This window comes from Halichoerus grypus, chromosome 12 (genome assembly GCF_964656455.1).
Source record: "Halichoerus grypus chromosome 12, mHalGry1.hap1.1, whole genome shotgun sequence".
NCBI lineage: Eukaryota > Metazoa > Chordata > Mammalia > Carnivora > Phocidae > Halichoerus > Halichoerus grypus.
This window is the reverse complement of record NC_135723.1, coordinates 104736916-104755626: the sequence shown is the minus strand read 5'-3', so window position 1 is coordinate 104755626 and position 18711 is coordinate 104736916. Positions and strand designations below refer to the sequence as shown.

The 18711-nt window shown below is 57.5% G+C and overlaps 1 protein-coding gene across 1 annotated transcript; it reads left to right on the top strand.

Annotated features, from left to right (window-relative positions):
• The first annotated feature begins 13319 nt into the window (after window positions 1-13319).
• Window positions 13320-18472, top strand: MNX1 (motor neuron and pancreas homeobox 1). Its single transcript, XM_036068739.2, has 3 exons — window positions 13320-14007; window positions 16937-17097; window positions 17712-18472. The coding sequence occupies exons 1-3, from the start codon at window positions 13320-13322 to the stop codon at window positions 18072-18074; spliced, it is 1212 nt and encodes a 403-aa protein (XP_035924632.2). The 3' UTR covers window positions 18075-18472.
• Window positions 18473-18711: the final 239 nt, after the last annotated feature.

Below are 18711 nucleotides of genomic sequence, written 5' to 3'. Positions count from 1 at the left end.
CATGCGTCCCACGAACATCATTCTTTGTGCTTTCTGTAAGCGTTTGCGTAACCTAATTGGGGAAAGGCTCTAATTTGATTTTACTTGGAGCAATATGGTTTCGAATTGTTATATAGATCAGCACTGTTTGGTTTCTTGTCAATGATTCATGGTATTTTAATGCCCAACAGACAAACACTAAAGCTCCTCGTCACACATTTGGCAGCATTCCACGATTACCTTGGCCGGAATTCACCCCTTTTTCCTTCCCCAGCCGCTAGATACCTAACCCCCTCTATCTTAGATTTTACTAGCTCTTGCCTGAGTCGATTCCTGGGTGCTTGCTCCTCTCATCTGGCAACAACCTCCCCACAGCTTGGGGAGACCTATCTCCTGGGGAGATGCCCGGGGTGTGGGGAACAGAAAGTCTGAAGCCCGCAAACACTCCACCCCTTACCCGGGTCCATCATGAGACATGGCCAGAGGAGGCTATTCCAAAGATCTTAAAAACGTCTCACTTTCCCCCCCATTCGTGATGATTTTCTTGTTTCTGGTCCTAACTCCGTAGTTTTGTTCTGGCTTTTTAAATGTTATCTTTAATTGTCTTTCTACTTAAGATTTACCTTCCAGTATTGGGAGTGATTTCCAGAACTGCCTGGAGACCTTTCCGTGTCCTCCCTCCTCCCCTTCTGTCTGCCTCCTCCCCAACCACCGAGGTGCATCTCTATAATCTCTTCATTGCCTCAGGTGGCCTTGGCACCCAACTGCTGTTCTCGGCAAGTTGTCACTGGTTTGAGTTAGTGACCCTCTCTGTGGGTCCTAACTACCCTATGGCTCAGCGCCTGGTAGCATGCTCCAAATGTGCGGGTGGTTGAACTCCAGCTCTCCATGACAAGGAAACTGGCGGATAGAGCAGAGGTGCTTCGTTTTTTATCACAAATACGAAACTTTATCCTGCTGGCAGGGCAAATCAGCCCTGCGTACAGATGGCAATTGTTTCCCTCCGAGGCACCAGGACTAGAGCTGGTCTGTTGCAAAGCCACCTTTGCAAAGAGCCACCCAGCTGTTGCAATAATAATGGTGAGCAAGGAGAATCTTGGGCTACGCACGTCTGGGTTCAAATCCTGACTCTGCCACTTTCAAGATCTGTGGTCTGGGGGCAAATCAACCAAAGCTTCTGCTTCCTCTCCTGCAAAATGAGCACACAACTGCATATGGCAGCTACTTTTACTAGATTTTTCAACAATTTAAATGACCCCTTTTCCACTAAGCTTCTACCATATTAAAAAAACAAAACACAAGTTTAAAAAAAATTCCCTTATCAAAAATGTAATTTTTTTGAAGTTTGTGATTTCATTTAATACTTATTTATTTTTAGAGAGAGAGAGCACATGAGGGGTGGTTGGGGAGGAGAGGCAGAGGGAGAGGGAGAGAGAAAATCCCAAGCAGGCTCCATGTCCAGCGCAGAGCCCCACATGGGGCTCGATCTCATGACGCTGAGATCATGACCTGAGCCAAAATCAAGAGTCAGATGCTCAACCGACTGAGCCCCCCAGGCGCCCCTCTTTTTCATTCTTATACGTCATTATACATGATTTGATGGGGGTTTCTAATTGTTCATATGCACACTTTTTTTTCTCTTCCAAGAAGGAATGGAGTTCCTTGAGCACAGAAAGGGTATTTTAAACTACTGCCCATCCTTCAGTATCAAGCTGGTCACACCAAGTGGCTTAATCAGTACTTGCTGCTCTGGATCCTGTTAAATGGCCCATTTGGGGCCGAGAGATAGGACAGTGTAGGTGCAGATGTCACCCCAAGCAGGGGAGGGGACACTGAATTCCTCTGCCCAGCTGCAGTGTGAGATGCCCCCACACAAACGGCATTCCAGAGAGCACAGTTTGAGGGGGCTCTCACTTGTCTGGCCAACAACGTACTTTGGGAGATTACGAGGGCTCCCAGGGCCCTCGGCTGGCCTATCTCAGGCCACTGCTCTGACCACCTTCAGATTAGCAGTGGACATGAAAACAAAGTCCATCCATTTTGTTGCAGGCCCAGCCCTGACCCCAGGGTGCATGAGGGAGCCAGGCCAATTCCTGCAGATTTTCTAGTGCGCTCTCATTGCTGAGGACTGTTTTCCCTCCTGAACTGTCAGTAGACAACCCTCGCTAATAACCAGAAAGAGGAGGTGAGCAAATTTTTATTTTAGCCAGCAGATGACTTTGGGGTGAAAAAAACGAGGTGGCCTGCCCTTTGTACCCCCAGAGAAAAGCTAATCTGCGGGGATGGTTGGGACTGGAGATGCTTTAGCAGCCTGGCCGAATCATTCGGATTGCAGGGTCCTCCCCCTCAACGCCCCCAGGCAGAAGTGCTGGAGGAATGGGCTACCAGCTTCACCTGATCTAAAATCCTCTCGGCTCAAACAATGCCACTGGGTTAAAGACCCCCATCCTCCCAGCTACCGTCTTTCCCTGAGAGCGGGGTGCTCTGGGGAGGGGTGGTGACAGAGGGAGCCCCAGCTGGGAGTCGGCAAACAGGCCCAAGTCCCTCAGGTCCAGATTTGAAGTGTTAAATGTCCCCCTCCTCCCCAAGCCAGCCCCATTAGGGGCAGTCAGTGAGCTGGACCCTATCAGGTCTGGAGGAGAAGGGAGAGGTTTCTGTGGAAGTGCCGCAATCGACCGCCCAAGCTGAGGGGAGAGCTGGCACACCTTCAGGTGCCTCAGTGAGGCTCCTGTCCCCACTTTTAGGACATGGGCCTTGAAGAGGAAATGGGGGTCTCTCTGCTCTGGAGAAGAAAGCTGAGCTGACTGGGGAGCTATTTGAAAGACGTGGGGAGAGAAGGATTGGTTAGAAATACACAAAATAGGTTTCCACCCTCATTCCCCCTGGAAGGAAGGGGAGAGCTAAGCAGCTCCCGGACACCCACTCGGCTGGTGGACCTAGTGGACGCACCCGTCTGGCCGCTCTGCCAGCGATGCCTCCTGGAGCCTGCCTTGCTGGGGAGCAGGGGCCTCAGGAGAGGGGAGCTTACATGCGGGCTGGGGTGCGCGCAGGGGTGCCGCGGCCCGCCCCATGGCGACAGCACGGACGAGTCCTACGGCCCGGGCGCTCGGCACCCTCCATCTCCCACCTCGCAGGACGCGCCTTGGGCACCAGGCCACTGACCCTCAGGGCAAACGAGCGCCCACGCCCAGCGCGAGGCAGCCGAGCAGGGGCCGCGGGGACCCCGGAGCCCACCCGGTGGCCTCCGCCCCGCCCCCTCTGCCCACGGCGGGGCGGCTCCCGCACCTGTGACTGCGCGCGGGCGGGGGTTGGGGCCGGCGCGGTGGGGGGACGGGGTGGGGGGGGTGCTGGGGCGGGGGCGAGCTGCGGGCCTGGGGCCTACAGCAGCCCCCGCACGGTGGGAGGGCGCCGGCCCCAGCAGCAGCCCCGCAAATCTTCCCGAGAGGAATTAGTTAATTTGTCCTTGAAGTAAGGATGGTGGATCCCTCCCCGTTTAAGCTGAGCTCTCGAGGCAGCTGTTGGGCGCTTGTGGGGAAGCGAACGTCGTCGAGGAAAGGTCCACCGCGCGGTCCCCAAAGCACAGGTGCGGCCCGCAGTGAGGGCCCGAGGCTGCTCCGTCGCCGAGGTCGCGGGGCCTGGAGACGGAAGCCTGGGCGCGCGAGGGCCGTTCTTTGAAAAATGATTTAAAGTCTTGTAAGGCAGCAAGTCGGGGGCAGGAATGGAACAGAGGGTGCCGGGGAGCCCGGCCCTGCGGCCTCCCGCTCTGCGCCCCGGAACCCGCCCCAGGCCTCACGGGGCTCTCGCTCCGCCAGCGCCGCGCTGGGCCCCGGGGCGCGCAAATGCGCGGGAGGCGACGGCCCGAGCGAGCGGTCCGCCGGCCAAGGGCAACCTGGGGGGACGCAGGCTCGGCGCCCCGCGGGCAGCAGGGCGGCCCCGGGCTCCTCGGCGCTCTCCGCACCCCCCAGCTAGCCGGCTGCGACTAGATTTAAATCAGAATTGCAAAGACGTGCTCCGGGTGGCGGAGGGTGCCCACCTACCCCGGAGGGAGCTGCCAGGCGGCCAGGGGGCGCATTCGGGCCAGATAGTTAAGACAGATGAGAAGCGAGTAGTTAAAACCCACATTATATAGTTCTGTCGGGTATAAAATTGCATGTGCTGACCCATATATTCTAACTGGAAACGGACTCGAGTCACTTAAAATATTGTAACGTCGATAGGACTAATTAATTGGAAATAAGAAACGAAAGAATACAATTAAACGAGAAGAGAATCATTTTCTAATTTAATAGAGGGACATTTATAAAGATCACAAGCTAAAAGGCATCGAATGATTCTATCGACATTCTATTAAATCAGCCCCCGCGGCCCCTGGCAGTAGGAGGCGGCCCGGGCCAGTGCAGCGTCTCGGCCCGGGTTCGGTGCCTCCGTGGACGCCCCGGCCACGAACCCGGTGTCTGCGTCGGATCCGACCCCGGCCCTTCCCGCAGAACTGACTCTTCTCTGCGCACGGCCGAGCCCGGACGCTCGTTGTTGCCCCTGGCCAGGGGAATCCTGCCTGCCCGCTTGCTAGTCCTGGGCTCACCGATACATTACAACAAAATTACTAATTGGAAAATGAAATTGTCAATAAAGCATCCCCCCTCGCGTATACAATATCCTTAAATATTAAGATATTTTATTAGACCCATTTCCTAACAATAATTTATTGCAATAAAACAGACACCACAGGTCTCCTTAAATTGTCTTTTCATAATGAATAAATTTAAGCGGCTAATTAATATATAAACTAGCCCAATTTGTCAAGTTGATTTGTATTTTAGTTAATTGTGAAAGTAATTACCACACGGTCAAATTAACAGCTTTCTGGAAATGACCAAGCCTGAGGTTTTATTTCCTTCCTGGGTGAAGAAAATTCATTTTTCCAAGCTCTTGATGTGATGAATAAAAGTCATAAATCTGGGTGATTGGTGCAGGCAGAGTCTAAATGGCTTCATATTTCATTTTAGGTTTAATAGAAATATTCATGCTCTGTTTTAATGAAATTAAATTGAGGGGGGATGGGGTCGGGAGGCGACAGTGGCCCAGGGCTTAAAGGGACAGCGCACGTTTTCCTCCCCCCACCCCACCCGCCCACAGGCCAGGGCCTCCAGGTCACCTCCCCCATCTGCAGATCTGCCGGTCCAGCCTGCGGGGGAAAGGCGGTGTGTGTGTGGGGGGGCATTCTGCAGCCAGCTCACCTGGGGCAAGGTGGAGGGAGCGACACAAGATCCCCTCCTCCCCAGCTGTCCTCCCCCACGTGCCTGTAGAGGTCACCAAGCAAGGTCAGGGTCAGCTTCGGGTGTAGGTACAACCCCGCCCAAGTAACACCTTTCGGCTCACTGTCAGCGCTGTCCCCGCACAGTCCAAAATCGCCACTCCTCTCCCTTCCATCACAGGAAGGATGCGCAGCCTTGGGACAGACACTCTGTGGACCCCCAGGCTCCCCCACTAACACCCTCTGCTCCCTGCCCCCTGCAATATCCCACTCCGGCTCGACCGTCTGGGGCCACCTCGCCTGGAAGGCAACTGGCCCCAACCAGGACTGTTGGGGCCCAGGACAACCGCCCCAAAGCACTGGGCGGCAGAGGCCTCCCCTCACAGAAAGAGTAAGTCTTCGGACCCAGCATTTTCCATATTCATTTGTGTTGCCATGCTTGGAGTTTAGGGGGCCACGCTGTCAGCCACTCTGGGGGCGTGAGGTCAGTGGGGCGTCCCTGGGCCCCAGGACCGTCCTCGCCAAGCAGCCCCTTAATGGAGCTGATCTGTGACTTGTTGATTTCCCCTGAGCAAATAAGGCTTTGATGCAGTTCCAGCAAGAGTGGTTCGCTGATGAATTGACAAAAACTAATCAGCTTTATTGGGAAACAGGTTAAGGGCACGGGCGTGTCAATAATTCTCAGCCTGACCCCCTCATGCATTAACCAAGGCAGGCTGATTAGAGTAAGAAGACCGGCTCGCATTTTGCACTGAAATTGCTTTCATAAACTCACCATTATTAGCAGTCGATGCGAGCAGCTAATTTAGAGAAGACATCCCAGGCATGTCACATCTATCATCCGGGTTTATGTATCATTATCTCATTTACAGAATGTCGCAGTGTAATATGTGTTTTTGGCAATAGGCTTGGCCCCGCGCCTGGATCGCGCCGCTCTTTCGGAGCAGCCCGGCGGGCCTCCTTCCGCCCGGCCGCCCGAGACCCGCGCTAAGGCGGCAGCCCCCCCCCCACACACACGTGCGCACACTCGACACGCGTGTACAGACCCCGCACACGCGCGCACGCCGCCGGCCGCGCCCCAGCTCCTTCTCCCGCGCCCGAGGCGAGGCTTTGCTCCAGCCTCGGGCGGCCGCGTGCCAGCTCGGGGTTCCGCCCCGGCACCCCCTCCACGCCCCTCTCCCGGACGCGGGCGGCCAGCTCCCCTCCGCCTGGGGACAGCCCCTCTCCGCCCTGCCGGCTGCCGGGGCGGCGGGCCTGACCTTCCCACCCCTGGGCGGGCCGCTCCCCTCCCCTGGCGGCGGCGGCTCCCCGGCCCAGATGCGCCCGGGCGTCCGGAGTGGGCCACCTGTTCCGCCGGGCAATTATTTTAATGTAAGGGCCCAGCGTCAGCGGGTTCGCGCCTCCTGCGGCGACAGACGGCGGCGAGGCCCACGAGGCTCTCAGCCTTTCAATGGAATTTCCCAGATGGGCCGAGGGGACGCCGGGGCGGGTCACCAGGGGCCCTTTAACGAGTTCATTAGCCAAATTATCTTGCCGGCAGCACGGAGCCCCGGAGACCAGGGGAAGGGGGCGGGGGCAGGGCGGCGGGTCGTTCTCCACCCCCACCCCTAGGTCCGGGCAGAAGCAGTGCGGAGGGGGAGATGGCCCCATCCCCCCGGTGTCAGGAAGAAGGGACCCAGATCGAGTGCGTCCAGCAGCAAACATTCCACCTCGCGCCACCCTTACGTCGGACAGGCAGGAGCCCTGCCGGTCAAAGGCCAAGTGGGAAAAACTGATTAGAATCCTGCCGTGAGGAGATTATAACATAATCGCAATGTGACTAGTGGGTTCCGGCTAAGGCCCCCCCACAGGACTGGAAGTCACCGCTGGCCCTTTTGCTGTGGGCTCTGGAGCAAAGTGCCTTGGTTTCCCAGAGACATAGTTTGCCCGCCGGTAAGACTGGGGACACCCTACGTATTTTCAGTTATAATCTCATTGGATGAGACTACGCAAGAAGGTACACTGAGGCACGGCACCCATGAGTGCTTGGGGCATGCCGCCGAGCAGGGGCACTAAGAGCCGGACGCCGTCATTTTAAAACTGGCTTCCCAAGCCACACTTACTACGTGGATGACATCAACTTCAGATTCCTCTTGGGTAAAACATTCCCTGTTCAAACCGTAGGGTAGGCAGCAGGTTCCTGATACACTAGCTTCGTTCTGCCGGGCTGACCACACACTCCACCCAAGCTTAGGAAGTGTGGCTGGGGTAGGACGTGAGGGGGAGAAGCTGCCTCAGGAAGGCGCTGTGGGAATAACGTCCTGGGCAACCCAGCCAAGTCCTACGTGCAAACAGAACCGCCCCCCCCAAGTCCACTCCAAGCCTCCAAGCCTGAGATCTGTCCCTTGGGCCTGGAGTGCGCACTTGTGGGAAGAGACAGGGGGCAGGGTGGAAAGAGGAGAACTTGACCACAGACACCATTTGCCCATCTTAGGGAACATCCCTCCAGCTCTGGAAAATGGCATGAGAAGGAATTCATCCTTCTCTCTCTCTCTCTCTCTCTCTCTCTCTCTCTCTCTCTCTCTCTCTCTCTCTCTCTCTCTCGGCAGCCAGCAGCCTCAGCTTCTGCCACCTCAGCACTACTAAAGAGACCAATTAGCAGTGACTTCCTGCCATTATCCACCGTGGATTTGGACATTACCGTGCGACTATCCAGCCATCATTCGGAGTCAGAAGGCACTAAAAATTTCACATACCAAAGCATTAAAACATCACAAGCAGCGTCTTGTTTTTTGTACTTCTCCCCTGGAGCCTCCCTACCTGCAGGACAGTCCAGGCTGGGGTGCACACCCACCCGTGTAGGTCTGGTCTCCCCAGGGGCTGAGCTGCTGGTGTGAGCTCCGCACCCCTCTCCTTCAGCTGCGGTGGGGGGAGGGGGTTGTCTCGGGCACAGGGTCCCAGAACCGCCGTGGGGAGCGTTTAGAAAGCGAGCCTTCGATGACTAGACACATTTTATGGGGGAGACTGCAAAGCTGGGCTCCTCTAAAGCAGGTGTGTGTTGTGCCCAATCTTAAAATAAGAGAGCCCTTAGGTCAAGACTCCCTCCCCACGAAGTGCAGGTCAGGTGTTAGCTTATCTAGAGAGGGGTCAGGAAGGTTGCAACAATCAAGGCTGACTTCGCGGGCATGTGTGTTCTGTACCTTGTTCCTGACAACAGCATGAAAGAGTGAACCTGAAATTAAAATCTTCTAGCAAAAATACAAGCTACTTGGGGGATGTTCTTCAACTCTGTTGAAGACTGTTGTCCCCCAGCTTGATTAAAGGGGCTCACGTGACCTTCCCCATGCTCCCCGATGTCTTGGTAGGAAACTGTTTCTTTGTAACCCGGAGCTTCGAATTTGTGCAACAGAGAGGCTGGAAACACTTTCAGTTTTCTGGGTTAGAAGGAAAATTGCAGGTGGATATGTTCTGCCTCCACACGAGGGGCAGGGCTGAGCATGTCTCCCCCCGCCCGGCCCACCCAGCAAGACCTGTCCCTTCTCTTTGGTGTCTATGGAAGCTGGGAGACTGCCCAAGATCTGAGCATAAAGCAGATATTATTGTATCTGGAGAAAATTTCCAAAAATAGAGGGCCCTTAGGTTGCTGAATTTTTAGGCATTTAAATCCTGCAGCATCCTCCTGACCTCTTAGCACAACCCCACCAGTGAGCCCCCTTTTAGGCTGGTTGTTTGCACCTGGGGCTGGGCCCGGTGCACGGGGACAGACCCGTGACCCGGGACTTCGGAGGTGGGCTCCGTTAGGGTCAGGCCTGGAGCTGCGGCTGTGATCTCTAAAGGGGCACACGAAATCCAGGTGTAAAGGGCCAGGCTGACAAGGAGGGGCCTCAAGAAAAGGCACCCAGTGCCTCCGGCAGGGCCCACCTCTCGTTGGAGCGGTTGGTCGGCGGGATCCCACCCTTTCCAGACCCTTTACAAGACAAGTGCCCCCGGGTCAGGAAGGAGGTCAGCAGATCAAAGGGCAGCGCTAACAACGTGATACCTTTAGTCCTGGGGCTCTGCTGGTGGGGGGAGGGGACACCTGTGCAGATCCGCCCCTCCTCCTCCCTACCCCCACCCCCAAGTTTGCCTTCCGGTGACCCCAGCCCCCCCTACTCTCCGCCAACCCTCTACACCCCCCTCCCCCCACTCCTGCCCCTGTCTGACTCCAGGCCTGGTGGGCAGGTCCCCAGAGGAGGCGCTGGGCACCACGGAGCATCTCCCCAGACTGGTGGGGAAGGGGGGAGCGCACAGGGACCACCGGGAAAGTCTTGCTGCACCCACCGCCCAGTGCCCTTCCAGGTGGTCTTCAGGTTAATTATTCTACTGTACCTGCCCCACTTCACGTGGAAGAAAGCAATATATACGTGATAAGGAATGATGCCTGCCTCCCAGCCTTTGAATGTGTGAATATATAGATTTTATTCCCAACCTCATAGGTATATAATTCCAGACATGAATAGACGTGGATTACAAACAGCTTTTTCTTTTGCAGTTGTTGGTATAAACCACCAAGTCTCCTTTCTACATAGTGGGAGAAGGGCGACTGCGGGCAATATTCAGTATCTTGAAGGGAGACCGTGTGGAGAGAGGAAAGGGGTGGTGTGCCAGGCAGGGAAGGGGCCAAGATGGGGGACAGCTGATGAAGCGTGCTTGCTCAGGAAATCAAGGGTCCCCCAATTGTCCCAGGGCTGTGGGAGAGGGGAGTCACCTGGAGACTGGGTTTGGGAGTATTGCTGGGACCGGACTTTGATCTCTCCTTACGGCCCTCCAACAGACGCAAGCCCCACTCCTGTCTGCCCAAAACCTTCTTCAAAGCCAGCTGGGCTGGACCAATACAGATGCTGGAGACAGGAAGAGCCCCAGCGCGCTCAGCTTCACACCTCATAAACCACACAAAGCCCCCAAACTTCCAAGACCTCGCCCTCTTTCTCTGTCCCTCTCTCTTTCCATACAACTTCACAGAAAACCTCCAATCTGTATTAACTTTTTCTTAACATCAACAGAATGTATGATAATTTTAAAGCCCTTTGGCCCCATAGAGTGCATTTGGTCTAACCCCGACTTTCCTAAAGAAAGAAACAGAAATCCATAAAAATAAAAGAGCACAGGCATCCAGAGTCTCACTGCAGTTACGGGGTGGCCGCGACCAGGACCCACCGCGGGCTTAGTGCTTCTTCGATGCCTCACTGGGCGCCCCCATGGGTGGTGTGGCCTCGGGGATAAAACCAGGTGAACCTTTGCCTGCCGGACCCCCACATACCTGTCCAGTCTGTGCTTCCAGGAAGTGCTCTCAGCTGGTCTCAGGGGGACGACTCGCACGTCCCACCACGGATTTTGAGGGGTTTAGGAGCAATGGGTACTGTGGAACAAAGAGGGGGTGGAATGAATTCCTCTGGGAGCTCTAAAACACAGCATGATTTTGGCGAGGAACATGGGGAGACTTATTGCATATAGACCGCACACCTGTCCCCAACTCAAATAGCCCTGGCGGTGGGTATTTCAGGGAGAAGAGAGGGCAGCAGGCTCTCCAAGATCAGTTTTGGGGAGTTTCATTCACTACCTTCCCCCAGCCTCCTAAATCACTGCCCTCCATCCCAGGAGTCCTGCCCCAGCAGATGGAGGAGGAGGGAGGTAGGGAAAGGCAGTCAGCATTAGAGCAAACCCCTGTCAGAGGTGGGGGCCAAGACTCTCCCGGGGAGGCAGAGTGACAGCCAAGATGTCATTACTGTCCCTCACAGGGCGAAGGGTTTCCTGCCCAGAACAGGTGGCTAAGAATCTCAGGTCTCCTTCATAAACCCTCCTTCCCCAAAGGGAACAGACAGGCATAGAGAAACAGGGCTAGGGACCACTGGAGCATTGAGGGCAGCGGGTGACAGCTGTATGGCCCCTGCGTCACACTTGGTCCCACTCCAAACTACGAGGCTTAACGGTTTGCTGGGGACAAGAGTCTCAACCTCTTTGAACCTCTACTCTCTGAAATGGAGAGGATAAAATCCTTCTTCTAGTGTCACAGTGACGACTAAAGAAGAGAATTCTAGAAAGCTCATGGCATATAGCAGTGTTCAGGAAGTGTAAGTGCTCTCCTCTCTCTGCTTAAAGGCAGGACTGCATTATCACCACCCCAAAGAGATAGCCTCTAAAGACCAGACAAACACCATGTAAATGCTGTAATTTCTATTTACAAGTTAACATTGGTTTGTGCAAAGCCATATCATATTTACTCCCAGCGCTGTCCCTTATCCATTGCTGTCCTCCTGATTTCCAACTAGTACTGTGTGTCTCGGAACTACCCTGTTTTAATGAAAAAGAAAGTCGGCTCTTGCCAACAGAATCACCACAATCAACTCTTGCCAAGGCAAAAAGCCTTTTGAAGGGAAACTAAGAGATCCCTATACTTACCTTAAAAAAAAAAAAAATCCCTCTTGTAGCAACCTGATCTGCTAATTTTAAAGTTTACCTGCCCTCATTTTTCCTTCCTCCTCTGTCCCTCCTTCAGCCCCCACCCTGTCCTTTACTCACCTCTTAACTGCTTAGGAAGCTGGCTGCAAGAACCGAAACCCCCTCCTGCATTCTTTCCCCTGTTGGGGCCAGATAACTAGGTCTAATGGAGCTATCGACAAAGCCTCGTGCTGGTGGCCGCTTGACTCCCCGACCTGCATGTTGATTCTTTCCGCTTCAGAAAAGCCCTTGGAAGTGCTTTTACTGTAAATATTTGAAGTGTGTGTATGGGGGACGGAGGGGGTGGGTGTGAAGTCTGGATTCTCACTCCACTACCTTGCTCAGCCAGGGGAAGCCCTTTCGCCCGAGTTCCCAAGCGGCAGGTGGAAGAGGAGAGAGGCTGCGTTTGCCTGCCTGGGGACTAACCGGGGTCAGAGTGACTGGCCTCGGGAGGACTACCGGCTCCCGCAGGCTTTCCAGAACCGAGGTGGGTGCCGTCCCCTCACGCCCGTGGGTGTCCTTCCGCAGAGAGGAAGAGCTCTGTCACCGAGGATCCTCTCACTGGCAGGTGGGCAACGTCTCCAAGCCGACCTGGGTCCTGCAGGCCGCGGGGCTCGCAGACTCGGCCCTCTCCGCCTAGACCGGGCAGAGGCTCAAGGCGAGGACTTGTGGAAGGCACGCTCTCGCTCACACACACACACAACACCTGAAACGCACAGGACTTCCCAGAGATGAGAAGGTTCGACCTGCAGAGGGTTGACGACAGGGACACAGACTGCTCCCGTGCACCCTGGAGACCCAAGGACAGGGCTTGGGGACTGGTCTGACCTTCGTCGGGCTACCGTCCTTGAGCAAAGCAGCTAGATCTGCAAGCAACGTGGGCTCCCCGCCGCAGAAGCGCACAAACTCAAGTGCTGGCGAGGAGGCGCGAGGAGACGCACGCCGCTGGCTCTAGGGGACGCCGAGCCCAGAGCCGGACGGCGTGTCTCCGGAGCCGGCCTCAGACCGCGGGGCCCGCACCGGGACCCAGGGGCGCCAGCGCCCGCAGCCCCGCTCAGCACTTGCAGGAGGGCACGCAGGCTCCCTAGGTTCAGCCTCCGAGTCTGGCAACCCCGGTCGCCGTCTCCGCCCCGCCATCGCGGCTCCGCACCCCGGTTGTTTAGGACCCCGCGGCGCAGGGGCGGGGCGGCGGGCGGCCTGGACGGTGACAGGTGCGCCCCTCCGCCAATGGCCGGGCCGGCGCCCCTCCCCGAGCCCCCGCCGAGCGCGCCAATCGGCGGCCGCGCTGCGCTTCAAGTGCGCGGAGGGGCGCGGGTCCCCACGACGGCGCCAGCGGCCTCGGCGCGGTCGCCCGAGGGTCCAGCGCACAGAGCCGGGCTCCCCGGCCCGGCGCGTCCAGGCACCCGCGTGCGAGTTTGTGCGAGCGCGGCCCGGGGCGGGGTCCGCACGGAGGGGGCGCCCGGACCATGGTCACCCTCGGCTGAGTTTCCGGCGGCGACTTTGACTATTGGCAAATAATCACCATAACAATACCGAACCCTGGGGCTCGCCACCGCCACGCACAGACTCCGCGAGCGGCACGAGGCCGCGTCAGCCACCACCGGCCCTGCTCGCAGCCCCAAACGAGCCGATGGAAAAATCCAAAAATTTCCGCATCGACGCGCTGCTGGCCGTGGACCCCCCGCGAGCGGCCTCGGCGCAGAGCGCGCCGCTGGCCCTGGTCACGTCGCTCGCGGCCGCCGCGTCCGGCCCCGGCGGCGGCGGCGCGGGCGGCGGCGGGGCGAGCGGCAGCTGCAGCCCCGCGTCCTCGGAGCCGCCCGCAGCGCCCGCCGACCGTGTGCACGCCGAGAGCCCCTCGCCGCCGCGCCTGCTGGCCGCGCACTGCGCGCTGCTGCCTAAGCCCGGCTTCCTGGGCGGCGGAGGCGCGGGCGGAGGCGCGGGCGGCGGGCCCGGGGGGCCCCACCACCACGCGCACCCCGGCGCCGCGGCCGCCGCCGCCGCCGCCGCCGCCGCCGCCGCCGCCGCCGCCGGGGGCCTGGCGCTGGGGCTGCACCCCGGGGGCGCGCAGGGAGGCGCGGGCCTGCCCGCGCAGGCGGCGCTCTACGGCCACCCGGTCTACGGCTACTCGGCGGCGGCGGCGGCGGCCGCGCTGGCCGGCCAGCACCCGGCGCTCTCCTACTCCTACCCGCAGGTGCAGGGCGCGCACCCTGCGCACCCCGCGGATCCCATCAAGCTGGGCGCCGGCACCTTCCAGCTGGACCAGTGGCTGCGTGCGTCCACCGCGGGCATGATCCTGCCCAAGATGCCCGACTTTAACTGTGAGCACCGCGCGGCCCCGGGCCTGGGGAGGAAGGAAGGGAGAAATGGGGGAGGGGGAGTCCTGGCACACGGTTTTCCCGCGCATCCTCCTCCACCCGGCACCTCCTTGTCCTTGCTCTCTGCTCCGAGAGCACGGGGGGAGGGCCGAGAAGCCGCCTGGGCTCCGCCCGGGGCCCGCGAAGACTTCTGTGGACTGCACGCTGTGGCCTTGGCAGCGAATTATTAAAATGGCCACGCGCGGGCCCTGCTTTCTCTTCCTCTCCTAACGGGAAGGGGCAGCTGGAGGTGTGAGACTAAAATCTAATCATTAACCGGCAGGCTAGAGGAGAAGGAAGTGGTGGGGGAAGGCGAGCCAAACAGCGTCCAAGTTAGGCTGGCTTGGGCATCGAGGCCACCTAAACCAGGGGCTTATCTCCAGGGAAACGAACTTAGGTAACGCATTATGGGTTCTGGAGAGACCCCCAGTCCCTCCCAGGAGGAGAGATTCAGGAGCAGAGAACAAGAAATGGGCTTCAAGAGGCCAGGGCCGCAAGGCCAGGTCCCTGGCTATGCTCTGGCCATTTGCAGGGGTTCTGCCCGCCTCTGTAAGGGCGCGTGGGCCCCGGTGTGATGCCCAGCAGGCAGATGTCCTGACCTGAAGAGAGCGGTGGCATGCCCCTGCAGAAGGGATGTGCCTCTTTCACGAACCCCATCATAGGGACTCTAAGTAGCAGGTGCCCGCCCAGAATTGGAGGCACCCAACACAGAGTGAACCCCTCCCCAAGACAGGAGCGAGGGACAGCTAGCTGGCCACCCTCAGCCTGAGAGCTGCTGGGTTGTGGGCAGCATGCTTGCCATGCAGGTGGTATGCCTCCGGGAGGCCTGAGCCCACTGGACTCTCCTGGCCCGTTGGGCGGGCACGCTGGGCTGGCACTCTGGGAGTCTGGATCTCCCCTCTGCTCGCCCCACCCGGGCTCCACAGGGAGGGTGATGCATGAGACTTTACGCTTTCAGCTGCAGAACACCGAAACAAAGAGACCCCATTGTTTCCTTCTGAGTGGAAGTGTTTAGACTGGGGAGATGCAGGCATAGGAGGGGAAAAAGCAAAAAGGAAAACAAAAATAAACACTTGGCAGAATTCAGATTCCTCTGCTAGAAGCCATGGTTGTGACTAAACAGAGAAAAGCTAGGGGCCTGAGAGCTGGAGAAGTCACAGCTGGGTGAGAAAATCCCAGCCTGCGGACTGTTTGCCCCTAGCCACCCCAGGCTTTCTCCAGCTCCCAGAAGACCCCAATGGCCACCCAGCCTGTCCAGGTGGAAGTCAGCCCCTTCTGATCCGCAGCAGGGAAAGCCTGGACTCACCTTTCAGTTTGGGGCCGCAGCTTCGGACATATCTGAACCTGCTGATCCCGGGTCAGCCAAACCCAAGGCACTCTTCCTGGACCTGGCTGTGAGCAGAGCCAACAATCCCCTTCTGATGGAAAGCCACCCATGGGTGTTCCTTATGATCTGCATGTCCCAGAGCCTGGGATGCTTAGTCTCCCACTGAGGGGGGTGGGGATCTCCACACAGACCTCCCCTGGGCACTGGGTTCTGGGCTCCCTGCCCCCCCTTCCCATGGTTTCCTGGGCCTGTGTGGAGCTCAAGGTCGCTCAGAAAATTGGTGAAAGTCACATCCCTTTTGCCCATCCCTGATTCCTAATCTTGACCTAGAGGTAGCAGAATTAAACCCAGCCTGCTTTAAGTTTAGAAAAGGAATCTAAATACCAAATCCTAAAAGGGCGATAATAAACAGGCCAGGACGCCGGAATGTCTTCTGAGAGTCCCTCCTCTGTCGCTGGAACACCTGTTTGGTTTCCTCTAATTGGTTGTCTCTGCTGTTGGATGGCATTTCCCAAATGGTCCCTCTGGAGTCAGTGTTTTAATTAAAGTTCTAATGTATTTTCAAGTTGGGAATTGGGGCCTCATTTAACTAAAGCTGGGGGCGTGGGCCTTCCCGTAAAGCAAATTGCCCACCCGGGGGGCCTGCGCTCAGCCGCTGGGCTGCCCTCTTTTCTATCCTTTCGTTTATTGTCTAACACTCGTAAGGCTCCTGGGAAATCAAGGGAAGTCTCGTTTTTTGAGGTCATAAAATTCTCTGATGTAACCGTGTGAAATTATGTAAATACAGCCGAGGGACCTCCTTGAACGTTCAGAAAGCCGGATCCCCCCTTTGCCTGGCCTTCAATTGGCGAAATGAGATCTGTCCTGGAAAGGCTTCCAGTCTCCCTGGGCTTTGCCCCTCAGCAACGGGGGCAGGAGTGTCAAGAAGAGTTTTCAGTGGGGAGTGTGATGAATTCACATGTTTGGGTCCAAGATGTGTTCCTTCTCCTTCTATCCTTCCTTCTCTCTTTGCCTTTGCCCTACTTTTACTCCTCCTTTTGTAGTTGAGGAGGTGGTGGTGGGAATCCTGCATTAGTTCCTTGCTGGCTGGGAGGAAATGGGACTGGTAATTCCGGAGACCTGTTTGGATTTGAGGCTGAGTTGCGGGGGTGGGTGCTGGGTGAGGAGTGGAGAGGAGCTATGCCTCTCTGGCCTCGGCATCCTGCCTGTCTGTCCGGTTCTTCTACACTGCCCCGCACCCCCCAGATGGACAGGGCTGCCCTAGGTGATAGGCTCTCTTTAATCAGAACACCCAGACCCTGAGTTAAAAAGAAAAAAAATATACTGAGTCGCATTAAACCCAAACCCGCATGGCTCCACCTGGTATCCAGGTCCTGGGCTCCAGGGCCTCCTCTGGTCACTGAGTCCCTTGGGGACAGGGTGCTCACATTGAAGGAAGAGCAGCCACTTGGCAGGGCTGGTGGGCCAGGTGGCGGCCTGGGGGAGGTGGCCCTGGGGGGCCGTGGGGGGGTCGGAGGACGGAGGACAGCGTCAGGCTGCAGGCCTCACGCCCCTCTCTGTCCCCAGCCCAGGCGCAGTCCAACCTCCTGGGGAAGTGCCGCCGGCCCCGCACGGCCTTCACCAGTCAGCAGCTCCTCGAGCTGGAGCACCAGTTCAAGCTCAACAAGTACCTGTCACGGCCCAAGCGCTTCGAGGTGGCCACGTCGCTAATGCTCACGGAGACCCAGGTACACCGCCCCCTCCCCCCACGCCACCTCAACACAAGCTGGCCTCCTAGGGGCCGCTCTTGGCACCTGGAGCAGCGCCTCCTGACTTTAGGGGGACGGCTAATGTCCGAGGCAGAGTCCGCGTTTGCCCCGCTAGGGTTCATCTACCAAGCCCAGCGGTCTGATTCAGTAGGCTGAGGTCAGACCCAGAACTCTGCTTTTTAAGGACACTTCCACCCACTCCCCCATTCTGAAGCCATGGTCCTCAGGCCACGTTTGAGAAACCTTATTCCAGAAAGAGGGGGAACATCTTGAGACTTACAGATATGGACCCTAGCTGCTCCGGCCCTTCCTGGGCAGTGGGCGCCGCACCCCTAGAAAAGGACAGGAATCCGGCAGTGGAGGTCCTAGTCTGAGCTTCCGTGGAATCCCCCAGCCCCACTCCTGGGGTTGCTGATGCCAAGGGGGTGGGGGGCTCCTTCCCGCTGGAGCCTCTGTGTCCCCTACTCCGAAGCCCGCTCCTGCACAGCGTGCGGGAGGCCAGGACCCTGCGAGGGGCAGGAGGTGGGGGCCTCCGGAGAGACGGACGGGGGGGATGGAGGTGGCCGCTTTCTCACCCCCTCTCGTGCCCTCAGGTGAAGATCTGGTTCCAGAACCGGCGGATGAAGTGGAAACGCAGCAAAAAGGCCAAGGAGCAGGCAGCGCAGGACGCTGAGAAGCAGAAGGGCGGCGGGGGCGCGAGCAAAGGTGTCAACACAGAGGACAAGGGAGAGGAGGAGCTGCTGGGGCCGCCGGCGGCTGGGGACAAAGGCAGTGGACGCCACCTGCGGGACTTGAGGGACAGTGACCCCGAGGAGGACGAGGACGACGAGGACGAGGACCACTTCCCCTACAGCAACGGCGCCAGCAGGCGCGCCGTGTCCTCCGACTGCTCCACCGAGGCCGACTCGCCGCCTCCCCGGCCTGGGGGCCCCGGGCACCAGCCCCAGCCCCAGTAGGGGCCCCGCAGGCCTGTGAGCCAGCCGACCGGCGCTGCCTGTTGGGGACGGAGAGGGAGGCCCAGCAGGTTCAAACTTGAACTCCCGTTCTTTTTAATTTAATTTCGGTTAGTGTTGGGGCATAGTCTTTGTGAGAAGAGCTAGCTGACCGCTCTCGGGGGGAGCCTCCACTCCCCTCCTCCTGATGGAGAAGGCAGGAACCTACAGTGCTGGACCACCTGGAAAACTTGAAACCTTCTCTGGAATCGACATTCTGCTGAGTATTGAAAAAGGGAAAACGTTTTGTGCTTACCTATCTTAGGGGGAACTTTATGTCATGAGCATTCAAACCGCTGGAAATCTCAAAACTGTACTGTCTTTATTTTTGTATATTGTATTTATATATATATATATATATAAAGAAGCATCTACTTATGCATGCTAAATTATTATTTAGCTTCTCCCATCGCCCACGATGGAATGTAAAATAAATTGGTTTTTTACTGGATGAGAGTGCAGGTCTTTGGAGAGGGAGTTATGAAAGCGCACTGGACTATTTTTGTTGTTGAAATGATGGGGGGGGTGTATTCCGCAATTGACAGCGAAAGGTGCAAATGAGAATGGCAAACAGGTGTTGGGAACACCTCCTCTTCTGGGC